Source organism: Telopea speciosissima, chromosome 3, assembly GCF_018873765.1.
Source record: "Telopea speciosissima isolate NSW1024214 ecotype Mountain lineage chromosome 3, Tspe_v1, whole genome shotgun sequence".
NCBI classification, from domain to species: Eukaryota; Viridiplantae; Streptophyta; class Magnoliopsida; order Proteales; family Proteaceae; genus Telopea; species Telopea speciosissima.
The window spans coordinates 59,309,904-59,332,390 of record NC_057918.1 but is presented as its reverse complement, the minus strand read 5'-3'; the positions used below and the strand labels follow the sequence as shown (position 1 = coordinate 59,332,390).

The 22,487-nt window shown below is 41.0% G+C and overlaps 1 protein-coding gene and 1 long non-coding RNA gene across 2 annotated transcripts; one reads left to right on the top strand and one right to left on the bottom strand.

Annotated features, from left to right (window-relative positions):
* Positions 1-2,772: 2,772 nt before the first annotated feature.
* LOC122656974 (60S ribosomal protein L22-3) lies at positions 2,773-5,274 on the bottom strand. Its single transcript, XM_043851697.1, has 3 exons — positions 5,213-5,274; positions 4,844-5,106; positions 2,773-3,138 (listed from the first exon to the last, which is right to left on the bottom strand). The coding sequence occupies exons 2-3, from the start codon at positions 5,071-5,073 to the stop codon at positions 2,994-2,996; spliced, it is 375 nt and encodes a 124-aa protein (XP_043707632.1). The 5' UTR covers positions 5,074-5,106; positions 5,213-5,274; the 3' UTR covers positions 2,773-2,993.
* On the top strand, positions 4,054-17,730 carry LOC122656975. Its single transcript, XR_006332199.1, has 3 exons — positions 4,054-4,204; positions 13,584-13,590; positions 17,718-17,730. It is a non-coding gene; the product is annotated as an uncharacterized LOC122656975 (long non-coding RNA).
* The last annotated feature ends 4,757 nt before the right edge of the window (positions 17,731-22,487 follow it).

Here is a 22,487-nt window from a genome sequence, read left to right as displayed (position 1 = left end):
ATTTTTTGGAATTATTTTTTATACAATTTCTCTTTTTAAACATTTTGATGTGGTACGTATTAATGAATTGTTAAATCTTCCAATTCGCTGCCCCCTCCAATTCTTCCAATTCCTCATATGAGGGCGAAAATGACCACCCTACTACCCCCTGTCCGAAAACACAGTCCATGGTGGGGTCCACTCCCCTCCTATTAGAGGAATTGGAGGTGCCCATTGGAGGTGATAATTATTCATGTATTAATAAGGTACATCGAAGGACTACTTCCCTACCCCACTTCTTAGCAAATCATTCCCGTAGATGTGCTACCTCAGAAGAGGTTTTAGATCAACTACCTTCTTTGTATTCGTGCTAAGTTTTTTAATATAATTTTTTCTTATAAAATAAATATTAGGGAAATTATCATTGTCACCCCTTTAGCTACACCCTTATTTTAATCAAACCTCACTAAGTATCCAAATATCAAAATGAACCCAAAATCTAACGGGAGTAATATAAAGTGCTATTAAGTGGTGATAAAAGCAAGTAATATTAGTCTTAAGAATTGTTATTATATAGAAAAGGGTGAGTGGTAACAGCACTGTCCCTTAAAACGTTAAACTCACACCTTAAACACACCACTAAAATCTACACCGTTGAAAATTTTAATTTCAATATTCACTGTTGAATATATAATGCCACTTAACCTGCAAACCGTTACAGCAGGTTTCATCCTCATCCTCCTCTTCGTCTTCTTCTTCTTCTCGTTAATATATGCATCCCAACCAAGGTTCAAAATCCAGGTATCAGACTCTGGGATCAGTCATGGTCAAAACCTTTCCAGATCGGGATTGGATTGGTACAAATTGGTCAGGATCGGTCAAAAAACCCTCAGAATCATTTTTTATTGATCAGGTCATGTATCGGCCAGAGTTGGTTTGTGTTGTGATCTTGGGATCGGATCGGCCGATATTATCCAGATTAGATTAGTCAATATCAGTTGGTATTGGTCAGTATTAGTCATGATAATATAAAAAACTAAAAAAAAAAAAATTGAAAACTTTGAAAAATAAAAAAATATTCAGTTGGATCGATCAAGGATCAGATTGGGTCGGCCGATCCAATCAAACCTTGTTGTATTGTTTTAATCTTGGGATTGGCATCAACTGATACCGATCCGATCCGAGCGATATCGGCCGATTACAAATCATGATCCCAACCCTTGCATATCACCCCACCCTCGTGACCCTCACCACCTCAGTCAAAACAGTCCCAGCCCTGCACCTCTGCTGCTGCCATCATCCCTCGTCCCAATCGCTCAACCCCTGACCACATCCATCTCTCCCAACCTCCCCCACCCTTACCTGCAACCACCGCCCCAGTCCACCCTTCCCTGCGACCTTGCATCCTCTGTTATTCCTCTCAAGAAAAATATGTTGAAATTCAAAAAACAAAAAACAATAGATCAAGGCTGGATTTGAAGTTCTACCAAAAAAAAAAAATATAGGTTGGATTTAAAGAAAAACAAACAATCCTTCTGGCAGCACCCTGGGAAACCCATCTACGAAATAAGAAAACATAGTAAAGGAAGTTCAAAGTTTTCAACACCTCGAAAACAAATAATTCATGAGCTTACTGGGGTAAAAGGTGTGGTTATGGCAATTATTAACCTGAGCATGAGCACCCCAACAATTCCCCATATCATCAATCTTTCCCCTCTGAATGGGGAGAAAGGGAGAAAGCCACAAAGGCAAAGAGATGGAGAGAACAGAATTTGCGAAGGCGGAAGTGGGAGGAGGGAAGGGGGCAGAGGGATTATTATCGTCAACGGTTCCCTGACCGGTGCGGTTCCCTAGTTCCTCTCACAAGAGGGGGTGGGACCCACCTGGGGCATCTAACCGAACAATCTACCCAGGTGGGGTCCACCCTCCTCTTGTGAGAGGAACTAAGGAACCACACCGGTCAAGAAACCGTACACGAAAAAAATTCGGGGGCAGAGTTGCAAAGGATATGCGATAGTGTTCAGTGAAAAAGAAGAATGAACGATTAGTCAGTAGTTGGTTACATTATTTTACACCATCAACAGTTAGGATTAAAGATAAAATGTTCAACGGTTTAGATTAGAGTAGTGCGTTTAAGGGTAGCGTTGCTACATTTTACCCTATAGAAAATGAAAGTAACTTATAGGGGAAAAGATTCCTAGAAACTGCACGCCCCACAAATTTTTATCACCTGCTGTTCCCTTGCTCGATACAATTCCCTAGTGCCTCTAATAAAAGGGGATGGATCCCACCCGGATAGTGTGTTCGGTCAAGGGGTGGAATGATCATTTCAACCCCCTTATGAGAGGAAACGCACAACCGTACCAGTCAATGAAACTCAGGGGATGAAGGTCGGCACGCCCCACCCATATTACTGTTCACCATACCCATGGAAATACAGGAGTACAAGACCCACCAAGGGGCCAGACAAACGGTATTTAATGGAGTACTGGAGTAGGGTTAAATAGTGCACACTCAAAACAATATGTTTTACATAGCAATAGTTTTTTGTACAAAGGCCCCCCTACTATGGCTATAAAGGAGTACAACACCCACTGAGGGGCTAGACAGACCCACAAGGGGCCAAATAAAGGCCCACACACTAGGGGCCCAATAGGCCCACTTATTCAAACTACAACTACTGCTACTATTACTTTTTTTTTTTTTTTTGGTTAGAACTATTACTAATTATTACTATATGTTATATGACAATAGTCAAACGTACAAACCAAAGTAAAAATCACTTTCGATTTCATGCAACTTGCTGAAGAAATATCAATTTACCTAACAACCACACTATGAGAAGACCATGTAGCTATTTTAGTAACAAAATTTCAATTCAGGAACAGGTTCAAAAAAGAACCAAGAGATAATATTAAAACTTACAGCTGACAGACTAAATAGGCTAAGAGCAATCATATCTCAGGTGACGTTCAATAAACCAAAGTCATAGTACAAGAGATGAAAATGGATATTCACTCTTCCTCTTCTCCCTCATTATCAGCAATGTTGAAATACCGCAGTTCATAGACATTCCTATCCTTGTTGGAAGCAATCACCCGAAGCCAATCACGGACATTGTGTTTCTTCAAGTATTTTTTAGTCAAGTATTTTAGGTACCTGAAATCAAATGAATGCAATGAGTCGGATTATATTTATGGCAGTCATAACAAAATTTTCAAAGACCAGACCTGTAATGTAATTGAAATCCAGTCAGATAGATCAAAACATGGTCCGACCACTGATCTCAAATAGTTTTTAATTTGAAATTAATTAGAGAAATTGCAAAACATCATACTTGTGATTAAAGTATATAGAGAAGAAGAAAACACATGATTCACATCCATTGAAGGGGAACCCACCAAGAGATTACATAACAGGCAAGAAAGAGGGGGACAAAAAGGTAGAACACATTATTTTAGATACACTAGTACTATCTATGGATGAAATTGAGAATAGATATAGAGAAAACAAGGTTAAAACAATAGAACAGGAAGTGCTACTTATATGTTCATACAAATGCATTCCAACCCAAATTCTTCTTTTTCTTTGGGAGGAGTGGGGAGAAAGGTCGTGTCATTGATCCATCTTAGCATCCACATCTCAGAAACAATTGTTTTGCATGCATGCTATTTATTGGTTGCCCAACATTCAAGGTCATAATGAATGGCTTGGCTGCAAATCGCACAAGATGCAACCAGACCTCCCCAATTTATACACCCTACTTAATCATATAGTCAACAAACTAAAAAAAAAAATTCCAACACTTGGGGAACAGTTGGACCTAGATACAGATGGAAAACAGGTGCTCTGAGGTATCTCATGATCAGCAGTCTTACCTTCTTCCTTATGTCTTAACATTTTACAAAAATTGTTCTTCACAAACATCGCTGCCATCTAGCCATTATTGACATGTTCTAACCTAGTCCATCAGTCAAGTACTACACAGTCATCCATCTCTAAGAAGGCATAACCAAGATACTGACTGAATTGGACACTATAATTATCTCATGATAGATTCAATTACTCCCACATATCCATAATTTTTATCACCAAAACTGCTCTTCAAAACTTCTAATGAAGAGCAATCATTTATGAACCATTTGTCAGTCAATCTTGTATGAAACACAGGAAGCTAAACCATCAGCGAGATGCACTGATGCTATAAGATCATCTTTTTCTCTGTGTGTAGCTTATGCTGAATGTCTTATCGGATAAGAATTTCACTGGTCTACACTGATTGATTGAATGGATGATTTAAGGACTTGATAAATAACGGAAATGATGAATTAGTGTTTAAGAGAAATGAAGTAATTGTCTAATAGAGTTGAACTTGAGAAAAACCAGACACAAAGTTTCAAGCTAGGATATGGTTGTAAAGAAGAGTTTTTGGCCTTGGTATTGAAAGTCATCAAATTTCAGCTTTAGTTTATGGTGATCTGTTGAAACTGATTTACAATGAGTAAAGTGTATACTAAACTCAGTTCCCAATATAACTCAACTAGATACAAATTAAGCCTACCCAACTCAACTATATTCAGGATCGGCCAAATGATTCCTGTTGAGCCGTTCTGCTCCACTCTTGTCCTGTCCCACTAATTCCCATGAATGTATGATACAAGCAGTAACTGGGTTACCAATAAGGAATTAGTCAAGTTTAAACAACTAAGGGACTAGTTTCAAGTCCCACCAACTAATCCTAGAACAATCTTAAGCAAAGATGTCGTTCGCAGCAATGGTTTGGACTAGTAATTCACAGTTTCATTTCCAAATTGAGAAAAAGGAGCAACATCAAAATGATTTAAGATAATGAAATCAGAAATACCGTTTAGAGAAGTTGCTGTCGGAGGTCACGGTGATCTTGGTCTTTTCACGGGAGATATTAACGGTGTCTCCGAGAGCACCGGCCTTGCCGCCAACCTTAATCCTCTCCTGGAGGAACTTCTCAAGCGATGCAATGTCCATGATCTTATCCTCGACTGGCTTAGCACAATCAATCGTGAAGGTTGCTCCCTTCTTCTTTCCCTTCGGCCCAGCTGCGCTCCCCCGAGTCATCTTCGTTCCTCAATCTATCACTCTCTATCTGCTCTGCAATTCGAAAATCCAAAAAAAAAAAAGAACAAACCCTAGTTAGCTTCGCATTCTCTTAACCACAAGCACACCGAGATCTCTCTCTCTCCCTCTCTCTACTAACCGGTCCGACTGTACAGGTTCGTCGTAGCAGCTAAAGAAGAGGAAGAGCGATAGCAGTGGAGGTTGGAGTTAAAATTGAGGATTAGGGTTTCTAGGGTTTTTGTTTCTGAAGACGTTGTTAGCAATAGTACGTGCTCCTTAGAATATACACCGTTGGATCAGCTTCCTTCGTTAGGATGTCAGAGTTCACAAATCGTGTGTTTGACGATACGAACGGTTGAGATCTCTTAGTTTCAATGAGACCCATGGTACAGGAATCTTTACCGTAATAGAACCGCGCGAGATCTCCTTTCGATCCTATTAAAACTTAGGCCAAATGTTCTCTGTGCCAGGCGCAGGGTGCGCCCAGACACATGGGGATGGGCGAAATGATCACCCTGTCCTCCTGAATGGCAGACCCATGTGTCTGGGCACAGGCTATGCTGCGGCACAGAGAACATCGGCCCTAAAACTTAAAAGGCATTATTAAGTAGTTTGGTATAAAATAAGAGGTGTTTTTGGTGATTAGAGATTACTTTAAATTACCTAAAAGCCCCAATGGGATCAGGATCATCTCCAGGGAGCCCAGTGCCCAGGGTGCTACCAGAGGGCATCTAGCGGCTGAGCTGTACTGTACACATCTTGGTGCACGCCTAGGGATGTGTGTAGCATAGTCCAACGGCTGGCAGCACCCTGGGCATGTTGGGCTCCCTGGAAACGAGTTAAATTCATCACATATGTTCAATACATGTGGCCTAAAGGGATTGAGCTCCTCTCCAAGGAGCTCAGCATGCCCGGGGTGCATCTAGCCATTGGGCTGTGCTACACACATCCCTAGGCATGCACCGAGATGTATACGGGACCTAACCCTTGGATGCCTCCTGGGCACTCCCTGGGCTCCCTGGAGAGGAGCCGGATCTGGCCTAAAGGCGATTTTATAGTCTTAGCTCTATAGAGGGTTGTGTAGATGCAAACACGAAGCACCGAGGAAGAATTATGTTACGAGCCCATATAACCCATATGGAGGCTGATCCCTCTCGGTTTCGCAAGGAATTTTGATGTGGATTGATATAGTCTTGGTTCCTTCATTCTACAATTCAATTTCAGGGACTAGATCTTTTGAATTATTAGTGGTAGCAATAGTTGATTCTAAGTCCCAACTCTCACATGGAAGGGTTGACCAAGTGATCTAGATAAACTCTATAACAGAGTAGAGCTACTTAGAAAAAACTACCCGATCCAGAGTGGACCATTATGGACATTAGTTCGAAAGGGTGATGGTATATAGCAATAGGGATGTCAAACGGTCGGTTCGGCTCGGTTTCGGTTGGGCTGAATTGGTTTCGGTCTCTAAAACAGTGAAATCAAAACCAAACCGTTTAAGAAACTTCAGTTTTTGGTCGTTTCGATTTCATTACAGTGCGGTTTTGGTTTATTTCGGTTTTTCAATATCGGGTTAATACCATGGTTCAAAATCTCACGATGTATCAGTGATATTTCGGTATTTTTCGGATATCTCGACACTGCCGAGATGAGATGACCATACAAAATGAAAAAGTCCAAATTTCGGTATATTTCATGATATTTTGTCGAAATTTTGGTGTATTACTTACACACTGTGTATTTAACTATTTATATATCAGGGTCCGACCGTATACTGTCAATCAAGGGTGCAAACCCAAAACACCACTTTGAGTTCATTTTTTTGCAATATGAAAGTTTAAATGTGTTTATTTAGGTTAAATAAGGGTGTACATGAAGTATCATGCCTTAATATGGCGAAAAACCCTCCGAGATGGACTACCGAAATATGGCAAAAAAAATATCATATTTCAGCAAAATTTCAGTCAATTTCGAATATTTCAAAAATCTCGACCTGCCCAAAATGGCGAGACGAGACGAGATCTTGAACTATGGTTAATACTGGTTTAGATTGGTTTGTTTTCAGGTTTGAACCACAATGAAATCTTACATTCATAATTTGTAGTGAGGAAAGATTTGATAAAAACACTTTAATTCACCTTCCCCAAGTTAAAACACGTAAACAACCATGAATAAAGATATGTTCATGTTATAATCCAAACAAAGAAGAATACATTGTAAGGGGAAGAATAGAAGATAACTAATATTTAAATCAATGGACAAATAGAGTTTGTAGCAAAATAATTGTTACAAATCATATAATTATTTATCATTAATTGTAAGGGGAAGATAATTAATATTGAAATCAATGAATAGTTACCAAAAAGATAATTAATATTGAAATCACAAAATAAACCCAACTATCAAATCATTTATTTGACAACCAACTAATTTTGTATAGTGAACAAGGAGATCTTGGAAGAAACATTGTTACAAATCAATTTCCCTATTTCATAACCTCATACTCATTGATTTGTAACAATTCCCCTTACAACCATAAATTTTCTCACTAATATTGAAATCAATGGATAACCAATTCACTTATTCATAACCTTATATTCAACGATATTTTTATCGGTTTCATTCGGTTCAGTTTTTGGTTTGTTAATGGTCGGTCCAGTGCTGTCCGGTTTCAGCCGGTCCCATCATACCCTAGTCCAACCAATCCAATAAGGATCGGTTCGGTTTGGTCCGAGTTCTTTCGGTCAGCTTCGATCGATCTTAACGGTTCGGGCTAGGTTTTGGCACCCTTGTATTACAATCCTATATCGATCACATGGAGTTATATTTTTTTTTACTAATTTTTCTTTTTTATTTCTCAGAAGAATTAGAATAGTCTTTTTTTTTTTTTTGGTAATGAAGAATTGGAATAGTGAGGACAACTGCTAACGCAACTGTTTACGAGACCTCTACTTCTCCATTGTCATCTTTTTTCAAGTTACAAGTTAGGCCTAAAAGTTTTGAGATATGATTGACAATCTAATTTGGTTGTATTCTGTTTCAGTGTTAATTATTAGGCCTAGCTGGTATTGGTCGAACATATGTTTTGGCTGACACTAGCTTGGTCTGATGGTTTGTCCTTGTTGTGGCCGGAATTCATGTGGGTGATGTGGCTGTCCTGCAAGAAGTAAAAGACATAGGAGAGGCTCGGAGCAGACTCTAAGGGGGGGACACTCCGATGTCTAAATCAGATTTCATCCAACAGTGATAGATGAGATGGAAGTACGGAGAGAGCAGTAAGTCGTTGTTGTGGAATGATCATACTTGGGCCCCCTCCTTTACTATATAAAGTAGAGGCAGTTGCTGAGACAGATGCAAGATTTTGACGGCAACGGTTGGGATCCCTCCATGTTCAAGAATTTTGCATGTTCTTGTGTACGTGGCAGAGTGGAGTTGGCAATCCCTTCTGTCTAGGGAATGTGTCCTATGGTCTTAACCTGTCTTGTATGAAGTGGGGTTCATATCCTAAACTACCTCTAATAGTGGTGGATTGGTTCTTTATACGCAGACTGAGGCCTGCCCTTGACTTGTCACACCCCGAACCCACCCCCTGGGAGGATTTGATGGTTGACCCGAATACCTCGGAATACCCGAAGTATTCGAAAACCTCCAGGATCCAAATGCAGTATTTACATGTCACAAACACAACACAATATCAAGATAACAAGTGTTACATTGATCAAAATGCACGAAAAGTACAAGTTTTATATACATATTATTTACATTAAATTCCCAGATGATCGGTATCCTAAGATTCACAACCATCGGCCCAAGATACATCTACTCCAAGATATTTACAGTGGAACCTCTTCCACCAAAATAATAGTATTTTTAATAAAAGAAAACCAAAAGATAACACATCAGTCCTTGTTTTCCAAGGACACCATAATTGTCTGCATGATTGGGGTCACAACCCTCTGGGTCCACATCAGAATGTTCACCGTAGTCATCAGCCTTTGCCTCGAAATAATCCTTCCTACTACCATCACATCCACCTGCAGGATCATCTAAAAAGAGGAAATTTCATAGGGGTGAGCTCCACTGAGCCCAGCAAGTAAAGGATAGACCACACACAAGCACATTCACACAGAAAGCAAAAACCTTATATGCATGGGTTCAATTTTAATCTTAATTCCACCTAATAAACAAATGCCTAAGTCACTAAGTCTGTACTACCCAACAACTCGAAAAAACATTCTCGGTTCCTTCTGCACCTCCCCAAGATGTAACCTCAATTGTTATATGGAGCCCACACAGGTCATTGGTATTATATACCTTCCCGTGGGTAAACCCCGATAGCCATAGCCGGTGTCACACCCCGGAACCCCCCTAGGAGGATCTGATGCTGACCTGAATACCCGAGGTACTTGAACACCTCCAGGATCTAGATGCAGTAAGTACAAGTCACAAGCAATCAAAAGATTAAAATATTTACAAACTTACTTAGTCAGAGTGCGCACAAGTTGTACTATTTACATAAAGATCTAGTCCTCTAGTCTACTTACTATTTACATAAAGATCTAGTCCTCCATGTTTAATGGGGACAAAATGAGCCATCTTTGTCAGTCTATCGACTATTACCCAGATTGCGTCCATACTTTTAGTCGTACTGGGTAAGCCTGTTACAAAGTCCATCGTAACATGTTCCCATTTCCATTCTAGCACGGGCAGGGGCTGTAACAAACCATAAGGTCTATGCCTACTTGCCTTTACCTATTGGCAAGTAAGATACTCCGCCACATATAGGGCTACTGTTTCTTTCATTCCAACCCACCAATAATACCTTTTTAAGTCTTTGTACATCTTGGTACTGCCCGGATGTATTGAATACGGTGAGTTGTGTGCTTCCTTGAGTATTCGGTCTTGAACATCAAAGTTATCAGGCACACATAGCCTACCTTGAAAAGTGAGTACTCCATCAGTAGTCAATGTGAAGTCTGGATCCTTCTGAATTCCTTGCTTGATATTTTCTATAATCCTGAGAAGTTATGAATCTCTAGGTTGTTTTTCTTTGATTTCCTCTCTGACTGATGATTGAATATCCAAGGCCACTAATGATAGACTTGTCCCTTCCACAAGAAGTTCTAACTCCATTTTCCTGACTTCTTCCATAAGTGGTTCGCTAACAGCTAGAGAAGCGAGCGACTCAATCTGAGATTTTCTACTCAGAGCATCAGCCACTACATTGGCTTTACCAGGATGGCTTTGAATGGTGCAATCATAGTCTTTCACCAATTCCAACCATCTTCTCTGTCTCATATTTAGCTCTTTGTGAGTGAAGAAATACTTCAGGCTTTTGTGATCACTGAAGATTTCACTTTTCTCTCCATACAAATAGTGTCGCCAAATCTTTAAAGCGAACACCACTGCCGCAAGTTCCAGATCATGCGTGGGATAATTCTTCTCATGTTCCTTCAACTATCTCGATGCGTATGCAACCACTTTGTTCTTTTGCATCAATACGCATCCCAGACCTGTTCTGGATGCATCGGCGTAAACTACCATGCCACCTGTGTTATCTGGTATGGTTAAAACTAGAGCCGACACCAATCGCTTTCTTAATTCTTAGAAACTCTTTTCACACACATCTGACCATCCAAACTTTGCCCCTTTCCTTGTCAGCCGGGTCATTGGTGCTGATATGCGAGAGAAGTTTTCTATAAATCGCTAGTAATAAACAGCCAAACCCAAAAAACTACGGATCTCCGTGGCACTCTTGGGATCTCCCATTCAAGTACTGCCTTTACTTTTCCTGGATAAACTTCAATGCCTTTCTCCGAAACTAATGCCCTAAGAATCCTATCTGACGGAGCCAGAATTCACATTTGCTAAACTTTGCAAATAACTTATGCTCCCTCAGACGTTCTAATACAAATCTCAGGTGCTGGGCATGATCTTTTTCGTTCTTAGAGTAGACTAGTATGTCATCTATAAAGACTATGACATATTTATTTAACACATCATGGAATACCCTATTCATCATGTCCATGAATACGGCAGGGGAATTTGTCAAGCTAAAGGATAATACCAAGAATTCGTAATGTCCATATCTTGTTCGGAATGCTGTCTTTTGAATATCACTACCCTTGATCTTCAATTGATGATAGCCAGACCTAAGATCAATCTTGGAGAAGACACTTGCGCCTTGTAACTGATCAAATAGATCATCGATACATGGCAATGGATATCGGTTCTTGATCGTGAGCTTATTCAATTCCCGATAATCAATGCACAATCGCATACTTCCATCTTTCTTCTTAACAAAAAGTACTGGTGCTCCCCAAGGTGACACGCTGGGCCAGATAAAACCCTTCTTTAATAAATCTTGCAATTGAGTCTATAACTCTTTCAACTTTGTCGGTGCCATTCTATATGGTGCTTTGGACACCGGTGCCACCCCTGGGGTCAAATCTATCACAAACTCTATTTCCCTATCTGGAGGTAGTTGGGTTAGATCATCGGGAAACACATCTAAAAATTCCCTGACCACTTCCAATTCTTCTAAAGGTTTGACCTTCACTTCCGTGTCTAGGACCGTGGCCAAATATCCCTAACATCCATCATCCAACCATTTCTATGCTTGGAGAGCTGAAACAGTTATCCTCTTAGCTTTTCGTGGCGGTTCACTCTTATAAATAAATTTGTCGCCATTCTGTAGTTTGAATAAAATCTTCTTTTCTGAGCATAAAACATTGGCTCCATAAGCAGATAACCAATCCATTCCTAGGATAACATCGAAATCCTTCATGTTGAACTTGATCAGATGAGCAATCAAGCTTCGCCTGCAAATTTCCACTGGACAGGGTTCGTAAACCTCTTTCAAGTTTATTGAACTCCCAGTTGGGGTGCTAACTACCAACTTGTGTCCCAGGTTCCTCGGGGGTACATTTATCTTACTAGCAAATTTTTTTGATATGAAGGAATGTGACGCACCAGAATCAAATAATGCGTATGCAATGGAAGATGCTATAGATAATGTACCTAGAGTTTCAAATAGAAGATAATGATGCAATCGAAATTCGCATTCATAAGGTGACTACTATATTCTATTTTTCAAGTTTTGATTGCACACCTGTCATCACGTCAAGATTTTCCTCGGCTTCCTCATTGGTCAGGGCGTAAACTTTCCCTTGTGTTCTATTTCCTTGAGGCGGAACGAGTCGGTTGGCAGACTGAAACTTTGAAGCTGCACCTACTTTTCGACGATGACAATCACTAGACACGTGTCCGATTTGATTGCACTCATAACAGAGGATCGGACCGTAGGGTCGTGTGACTGACGAGGGATTTACAGGCTGAGAAGATGGCTGGCTTGTCTGATTGGTAGCTGGACGGGGAAACTAAGTAGTTGTCATAGCTTGGTTTGAGGCAGGGTGATTGTACTGAGTGGACTGGCTGAACATAGGCCGAGCAGTTTGTGAAGCTTGGCCCTGTTCGGGCCTACGGTGTTGTAGGGGTGCAGGATTGTACACAGGCCCTCTAAATGACTTGTTGGGCCAACCGTAGTTTTGAAAAGTATTAGACCTCTTCCCCAATGTTTGTGATGCCACCGTTTTCTTCTTCAATCGATCTTCCTTAGGCTTTGCCTTCTAAACCATCTGGGCATATGATTGAATCTCTAGAATGGCCAGCATGGCACTGATCTCGGGTTTCAGTCCCTTCTCAAACTTCTTGGCTCTGCACGCATCGCCCTTCATGTGCGTCTGAGCAAAATGGAATAAATCCTTAAACCGTTGCTGATAGTCTAGGATTGATCCTGATCCTTGGGTGAGAGCTTCAAATTCTGCTTCTTTTTCATCTCTGAAGCTTTTCGGAAAGAAGTTTCCGAAAAAGGCTTCCTTAAATTGTTCCCAAGTGGGATTGGGATGAATCTCTTCCAGGTTGGGTCTTGCTGACTTCCACCAGGCTGTGCCTCGTCCTGCAATTGAAATCTGGCACAGATTAGCTTCTGAGCGACCATGCATTCCAACACTTCGAAGGTCCTTTCCATGGCACTGATCCATCGCTCAGGTTGTAGTGGGTTCGTGTCAACCTTTAAGAAATAGGTTGGTTGGAGCTTCTTGAATCTCTCCATTACTTTTGAAGTAGGGTTGTCCTGAGTATTTGGAGGCATTGGAGGAGGAAAATTTGGAACATAATTGGATCGTAGTGTTCCCCGTTGTTGCATGGCCACCATGAATTGATTGTTCATGTTAGCCATCAATTCAAACTGCTGTTGCTGGATTTGTAACATCTGTGCCATAAGGGTAGTCGCGTCTCCATTTACAGCAACTAGAGGGGGTGCAAAAGCAGGTGCAAAAGGAACTTCTTGAGGATTATTAGGAGGAATAATCGGAGGATCCTTAGTTGCCTATGCTTGAGGTACCTCAGATACACCAACAGAGGAGGCAGTAGCTCCATCATCTTCAGTTAAGTATCCTTGCAGAATGTTTCTATTTCCTCTTGTTCTAGCCATAGTTGCCTTCAAAGAGGGGTGGAGTTCATGAATATCGTTATGTTGTCTCATTGTATAGTTCACGATATACATGTCAGAATAGTTTTTAATAGGGTAAACAATTTCAAAAGCAAGTCATAAACTAGGCTACCAGATAGGGAAGATCATATCAACATTTATTATGGAATTTTATATATGCGCATAGGTATAAAATACCTGTGGATTTTTAGAATGCAACTTGTTAGAGTTCTGGTTCAGTATTGTTCTTTCTAAGCTCAGAAAGCCAAACGCTCAAGTCTCCGGCTAGCCAGGTACAATTCTGCAAAGATATACCGTAGATCTCTTCTTACCTCCTCAGCTTGGGCAAGATAGTATTCTCTGTCTACAACCCAACAAACTTCCGTTCGTTCAAGTATCCGTTCTAATTCCTCCTTGGCCCTAACTTTAATACTTTCAAGCCTCACTATCCTTCTCCTCAACCTAATCTCCCAGATCATGTCGCTAATGGACGATCTCACCCAGTTAGCGTGCTCATTCCTATTGAAGGAGAAGCGGGTGTTAGTCATTTAAAATAAGTTCTAAAAATTAATAAAAATTTATTTATTTATTTATTACTTTCTACTCATCTCTAGTCGATGCAACAACCATCTGAGACATAGATCAGAGAATCAATTCTATTCCTTGCACCTCTACCCATCTCTGGTTGATGCAACAACCAACCGAGACATCGACTAGAGAGTCGCGAGCAAGCATAAATCCTAGCCAAGACCCTTTTTCATCATAATTTGATGCGTTTTCTTTGCACCTAAGGTTCTAAATTTTTTCTTTTCCGATATCAATTGTACTTTCTATTCTTGTTTATCTGTATGAGAAATCATGTAGAAGTTTATGCTCTTAGAGGTTATAATATATTATCAGCTTTTGTTTATGGTTTATCTCCATTGGTGTCCTTCTATTCTTATTTTATTTATTTTATTTGAAGTTCTAATTCCTTGGCTCTAAGACCTCATTTCTTTTTATTCCATTGCTTATGACTGTAAATAGAGCATCATGCTCTGATACCACCTTTTGTCACACCCTGAAACCCCCCTAGGAGGATCCGATGGTTGACCCGAATACCCGAGGTACTCAAACACCTCCAGGATCCAGATGCAGTAAGTACAAGTCACAAGCAACCAAAAGATTAAAATATTTATAAACTTACTTAGTCAGAGTGCGCACAAGTTGTACTATTTACATAAAGATCCAATCCTCTAGTCTACTTACTATTCCCTACATTCGGTTACTTTTGATGTACATTTTTCAAAAGGAAGAGTAACCTACCTAGTATTTACAATGGCTTTTCATCCATCAAAAGAATGTAGGGAACGACAAAACAAAAGAAAATAGAATAGTTAGACTACATCTTCAGTCCCTACTCTCTCGGGATATCCTGATCATCCGGATAATAGGGATCACACCCCGTTCCGTCCAAATCAGCACGCATATCATCACCATAACCGTCTGGCTCGAAACAATCCTCCCCGTCACCATGATATCCACTTGTAGTATCATCTAAAAGAAAAAGAGAAATTTCACAGGGGTGAGCTCCATGGAGCCCAGCAAGTAAAGATAAACCACACACTTAGAAGTATAAATCCTAAATGCATGGATTAATTTTAAACATAATTTACATTTAACAAGCAATGCCTAAGTCACTAAGTCAATGCCACGCCAACAACTCGGGTAACGATCTCAGTTCCTTCCCATTTTCTTGAGACGTACCTCAATTATTGTATGGGGCCTACATCGGTCGTCGGTATGGTATACCTTCCCGTGGGTAGACCCCTGATAATCATAGCCTGGATCCCACCCCGGCATGTACTCCTCGGGACAAGGGGTTATGATCCCCAACACCTGTACCCCTGTTAGTAAGGGTTGTAGCATTAAGGAATTGACATCCCTAGCCATATGCATCTAAATGACATCATACGAGGTGTACAGTGCTCCCGCATCCCATACTATGGCACACCATACCATTCGTTTCCAAGCCAACTATGGCGTCTATTCTAACACAAATATTCACAAAGCATATTTCCCATTACATTGTTCATGTTCATAAATTACAAATAACAGAACAATAATTATCACATGTAAAACTGGAATTTAAATATGCAAATAAATATAGACAATTGTATTTAAGAATGAAATTAAACATTCCTAAAACAATCAAAGCCTATACCACTTACCTTGTTATGATCGTGATGTTGGGTTTCGTTCTGCGTCGGTGGTCGGCGTGACTTGTCAAGCGAACGATAACGTCCTACGAATGTTTAACCATATCTGGTGTTAGAAAGTGTCACGAACTCGTGTAGGGTCTTAGGGTTACCTCGTGGTAGGGTTAGGTAAGGTCTAGGAGGTGTTCACGAGTGAAATGACATCTTAGGTTGACGAGGCAGTCAACCGGGACACCAACCTGAGATGACAGTGTTCCAAAAATTGATATAGTTATTCTCTGATTGATAAACCAGTCAACTGGGACATCGACCTGAGATGACAGTGTTCTAAAAATTAAATTTGCATTCTCTGGTTGATGAACCAGTCAACTGGGACATCGACCAGAGATGCACAACAGTCCCAAAAATGCAGAAAATAGAATTTTTAATGGGGGTTTCAGGTTGAATCCACATTCAATTGATCATGGATGTTGTGTGATCATTACTATGAACGGGGCCATGTTAGGGTCGATTTGTATGGAAAAGTAGGGGTTTTGAAGGTGGGTACAGCCATAACGGCAATTTCATGGATCGATTCTTGGATAAAAGAGTTCTATGTGGCCGAATATGCATCAATTATTTTAGTTCAATCCCTAGAACTGTGAATAGGTTAGTACCCAGGTTAGCAAAGAGCTAGGGTTATACATACATGATTTTAAGCTTCTAATTCCATAAATCAAAAATTAATTTCGTAAACTACAAAAATTGAAAGGACATGGTATATTCCTAATCATCATGGGTTTAGCAGGATCCATTATGATTAATTAGAGAAGAGTGAGGAAGTGAGAATTTTACCTTGAGTTAGCACTCCTCCCCAATCTGGCACCCTTTCTTCTTCTTCTTCTTCTTCTTTTTTCTTTTTCTCTACTTCTCTGTTTCACTCCTATGGGTAGATGACGAATTAGTTTTTTAGATAAGTTTTAATTCCCTTTTGTTAACCTTAAGTCGGTTAGTGGAATGTTGATAGATGTTAGTGTTTTTGTTTTTTTTTTTTAATCTTTTAATTAGTTAGAGTAGTGTAACGTGTCCCATTAGATTGTTTAGGTTGATTTTTATATTAAGGACGGTTTAAATATCTAAAGAATAAGCTAGTTAGGTGTCAATTTAAGATTTAATACCTTTACTTAATTTGGTTAGGTGTCAGTTTACTTTGTTAGGTGTCATTTACATATTAAACCATATTACATAATTAAATAACTTAATATCCTACATAATCCGAAATCAATACTAATTCATAAATTTGGTCTTTTGTGAGATTTTGTTTATTTATGTAATAAGCTGACCCCTGCGCAGGTATTTAGATTCTGTGGGCCCCATGGGTCCTAGAATGTTGGGGTAAATATTCCAATCCAATATTCGGGGTGCGACGGCGAGATCCCTGATCCAAAACACTGGGTCCCGTACTTCCAAGAGAAAAATCCGCGACGGTATGATTCTCTGGTTGATGCGGCAATCAACTAGTACATCAACCTGAGAATTCTGTTTTTTTGTTTTCTCTGTGTCGGAACATCCAAAAGTCAAAGCGTTCCGTAAGCGGACCTGCACGGATATATTTATAAAACCAAAAACACCTAATACGAGGTTGGGGTTCCTTACCATGAGTTGTACATTTGCGTGTGGATCTCACAACCGCACGGAGGAGGTATCTGTCGTTTTATTGGCAGATGTTGAATTACCGCATGGATTCCATCTTCTTCTTCTATTCGTTCGAATACCCAACTGACATTCCATAACGAATACGGTGCTACGACCTCGGGTTTTGGACCTACATTTGGATTCGGGTTAGGGTTCGGGTGCTCCCACATCCCATACTACGGCACACCATGCTACTCGTTTCCAAGCCGACTACGGCATCTATTCTAACACAAAGATTCATATTGCATATCATTCCACATCACATCGTTCACGTCCATAAGTCATAAATAATGAAATCAATAAGTATCATAAGCAAAACAGGAATTTAAATATGCATATGATTCATTAACAAATAATACTAAGAATGAATTAAACACTCCCAAAAGAAATCAAAGCCTACCCCGACTTACCTTGTATTACTTGTGTTTATGAAGTCGGACTAGTCCACGAGTTGGTTGCCGAGAGGTTCGAAGACCGAGAGGTTATGTCCTATGATTAATCAACCATACATATGTGTTAGGAAGTGTCCAAAAGATACTGGAGTTCTAGGGTAGGTTAGGGTCAAGTTAGAATAGGGTTAGAATCAAATTTAGGTTTAACAATAGCTACATAAATTTAAAGGAAAAAATTTGGTTTAACAATAGCTACATAAATTTAAAGGAAAAATGGGGTTTTGTATGGAAATTTTGGATCACTTAGAGGCAGAGCTAGGTAATGTTTTCTTCTAACAAAACGAAGCGCTATGAGTCTAGTTTAAAATTGGAATCAATGGAATTACAACGCGCAGTGCAGGCAACATCGGATGCAACATCGGACTCAACCTGGGCGTACCTCTGACCTTAAATCCGACCCGACCAGAGGTGCAGAAAACATTGGATGCAACACTGGACTCAGCCTAGGCATGCCTCCGACCCAACCAGAGGTGCATACAACATCGGATGCAACATTGGACTCAACCTGATTATGCCTTCGACCTTAAATCCGACCCAACCAGAGGTGCAGACAACATCGGATGCAACATTCATATATTTTAAAATCAGAATTGAAGTTAATTCATAGCTTAGGAAGGATTTTTAAGGAGAATTTCATTAATTCTAATGGTTACTTAGAGTTTGAAAGTAATAGGATGAGTTCTATAAATATTGCTGGGCAATTGAAAGTAAGGGAGACATAGAATGGATTCAGCAAGGAATTGCTATGGAACTTGTGATTAAAGAAGAGAGTAGAGTAAAGATGAGGTTATTACCTCAAAGCAACAATTTGGAATTCCAAGAATTCCACCTCTTCCCTTTTTCCACTTCTCCTTCTTCTTCTTTTTCTTCTTCTTCTCTTCTTTTCTGTTTCTAAGGTTTACAAGAGTAGAGGTAGTAATGGTGAATGGGTTTAGTTTGTTTTAGTTAACTCATTAACATACCCAACTAAATTTTATTATATTATTAAAAATTATTTGATTATATTTTATCCCCATTATGATCAATACCCTATTGTTTTAATAATTCACTCACATGACACCTTACACCATATGCTAGGTGGTTTAAATCTAAGATAACACTTCACACATTTACACCATAGGGTGCCGCCTCCTAAACCTACTAAACCATGTTATCAATGCTAAAGAGATAAGCATTAAGGATTTCCTACGCATCTACCCATTACGTTGACACCTAATCACTCACTCCCAAACCTATTGACACCATGCGTTATCATCATTACATATAAGTATAAGATGGTGTATGTGTCTAACACCATACAATCCTCTTGTTAAGGCCTAATTGGTTAAGGAATTAGTTAAGACTAAATTGGGGTTTCAAACTTTGATTACATGTGGGACCTACACCGTGGGTCCGATAGAAAATCTGAGAGTGGAGCTTTGTTCATAACGTCAAAAAGTCCCAAAACAGTGCTTAACGTCAAGCATCAGGCTTGTGATGTAAAAGCCGATGCAGGCAGGGGAATTTATCACGATCGGCAGTTTGAGTGGTGGTTTAAGCCGCTGGTTGTATCCGCAGGTTAGTTCTAATTTACTAAAATTTATTATTTCGATAATTAAAGTCTTTACACTATTATTTGTTTTATCTCTCATTTTATTATCAGGCTTGGATCCGGTGTACCCTGCTGTTCAATCCACATCGGACTCAAGGCCGGATGCAAGACTCTGCTTGCCTCCAATGCCTCAATCATGGTCTTTTGCCCATGTAATCCTAGAGCTCTTCTTTGGGGATTTTCTCCACCTCTCTAACACACTCTCGCCAAAAATATATAAGTTTAAAATATCCAACACGGCTTATGCTTGTCAGTTAATGGAACTTACCACGATCCATACATCTGTCGATGGGTCTTGCAACTACACGGGGGAGGTATCCGTCATTTTATTGGTATATGACACATTGCTGTAAAGGTTCTTAATTTCTTCATCATCTACCCGATCCACCCAACCAAAGTTCCATAATGTACTCGATGCCATGACTTCGGGTTTCGGATCTCTAATCAAATTCGGGTTAGGGTTCGGGTTTCGGACTTACAACCAAAATTCAAATTAGCCCGGGTTTTTTTTTGGGCACGGGTGTAACATGACTGGCCTCCTGCCACCTGTCATGTACTCGCTTGAGGGCCTATTTTTTGGTGTATCAGTACCTATCTTGTCGAAGCATGTCTTGTGCTTACTAAGGTACCTTCCCACCATATTTCCACCCTCACCATTGGCCACCCTCTTGGGACGCCAACCTAGTGGCCTACGGGTCCTTGTTAGGAATATATTGTGGTAAGATTATTTCTTATTTCTATAATTTACAACAATATATTTCATTTCAAATTCAACCATTTATTTATCTTTTTCGAGTTTTATAAGCTTCATACAATATTCTGATGGTAGCCCCACTTGACCTGACTTCACCAAGTTGTAACCTCAATTGTTGCATGGAACCCACACTGGTCGTAGTATTATATACCTCCTCGTGGGTAGACCTCGATAATCATAGCCTGGACCCCATCCCGGATTACAACTTATTCCTCAAACGATAGGGAGCTATGATCACCCAACATCTGTACCACTGTTGGTATGAGTTGTAGCACCAGGTAGTGACATTCCTATCCTTATGCAGACTAAATGGCACAGCATGAGGTGTACAGTATTCCCGCATCCCATACTACGGCTTACTATACCACTCATTTCCAAGCCGACTACATCATCTATTCTAACATGGCAAATATTCACATTCCACCATCACATTAATAATCATCCACAGTTCCATAATCCAAATGCCATAAACAAGAATGAATCAATAGAACAGTTTCCAACAATATATAAGAACAAATCTCATACATACGTAAGAGAGCCTGGTTCGCCCATGGATGAGCCTACAAAAAACTGAGTGAACACAAGAGAGCCAGTGTGGCTCCGGCTTAGGACTCTCCAATACACAAGTCAGGTCTCTAGTGCAACAACGTAACAACTAATAAAAAGTGAGATGCGCGTTTGAGCTCCATACCTGAGTATTTATAGAATGAGGTGAGGCGGTGGGGAGAGTCCTAGTATGGTAGGAGTTCTTCTTTTGGAAGGCTCTCTCGCGTAGAGCGAAGTGGAGGGTTATTTTTGGAGTCGGACTCTTACTAAGGTAAGAGTCCTAATGGGAGTATGATCCGGTATCACGCTGAGATCATAGCTCGATCTTTATCCCATGATACTCGGGTGGTGCTGACTTGGTAGCGTGATCCCCGGTGGGGCATTATGGTAGCTTCTATGGTAGAGGGCTCGACCTCGGGGCTCGGCCTCGGACGTGACCTTAGTGCTCGGCCTCAGACGATCGTGGCCTCGGTATGTGTGGCATTAGAGTTTCCCCGGCCATGCTGGAGCTTGACCGAATTATGGCGGCCGGTCTTGGGCCAACCTGTATGGACTTGGCTAATGGCTCGGCTGGCTTGAGCCTCAACCATGCCGAGGAGATCGTCTACTTGCTTTGAACGAGGTATGGCATTGCGCATTGGGTGCTCGGCCAGGTCCTTGACGGGCTGAGTGGTCGGCCTATATACTCGGCTAGGTCAGAAATAAAGTGTTGCTTCCTTCCGGGTGAAAGGTTCTGCCCGGTCTGGGGCTTACTCGGCTCGGCCCAGGGCCTCGGTCTCAGCACATCCACGAGACGACCTCTGGTTGGTTTGGAGATTTATGACTCATCACAGGCCCCCCACTCATCAAGGTTCGTCTCGGCCTTGATGAGTAGAGCCTCTGCTGACTGCTTGTTTTCTCCCAAGGCCAAGTCCGAGCTCTTCTGCTTCGTCGATTTGACGTTGTACGGACTGACAGTTGGGGTGACAGTGTCACATCACTCGGGGCTATAATGGTGCTCAGGAATTCGAATCGTCTCCTGATTTGGACTGTTGAATCTTACTGAATCCTTCTCAGCTGTTAGATTTGGTCTATCCAGAGGCTATAAATAGGCGACTCGCCTTCACTCATTCTTCACTGTTTCAAATCTTCGGAGTGCTCCGCTAGCTCGGAGTCCTCGGCTCTTCCAATGCTCAGCGTGCTCAGCTTTCTAGTTCGTGTTTGGCTTATTTACGAAGCTTCTCCAACTAGTAGGTCTCCTTTGCCCATTATGTCAGTTGGTAGTAGTCGTGCGGGCAAAGTGTTCGCTAGAGCAGTCGAGGGTGCGAGTTTGAGCCGAGAGCTCCCTGCTCGCTCCCCCACCATAGACCTTTTGGGCTCGACTTCGGATGAGCCCGTAGTAGCGGAGCCTAGTCAGGCCAACATGGCTGAGGCCCTCTGCCCATGAGGTCTGGCCAGGAGGCCCAGCCAAATCCCGAAGATCGAGCCAAGAGCTCGGGGTCGGCTCGGTTGATTCTTCCAATGATGTTCCCGAGCCAGAGGAAGGTAGCGTCGGCATAGTCATCAAAGCTGACCTCCTGCGCCTCAGAGCCACTTACGCCATTCTCGAGGAGATCAAGCTCCGAGCCCCCAATCTCGGGGAGATGGCCTGCTTTATTTGGCCTGGCGAGGTGGCCTTGTCTGAGATTGCGTTCAAGTACACCTTCAGGCTTTCGGTGCTCAACCTGGT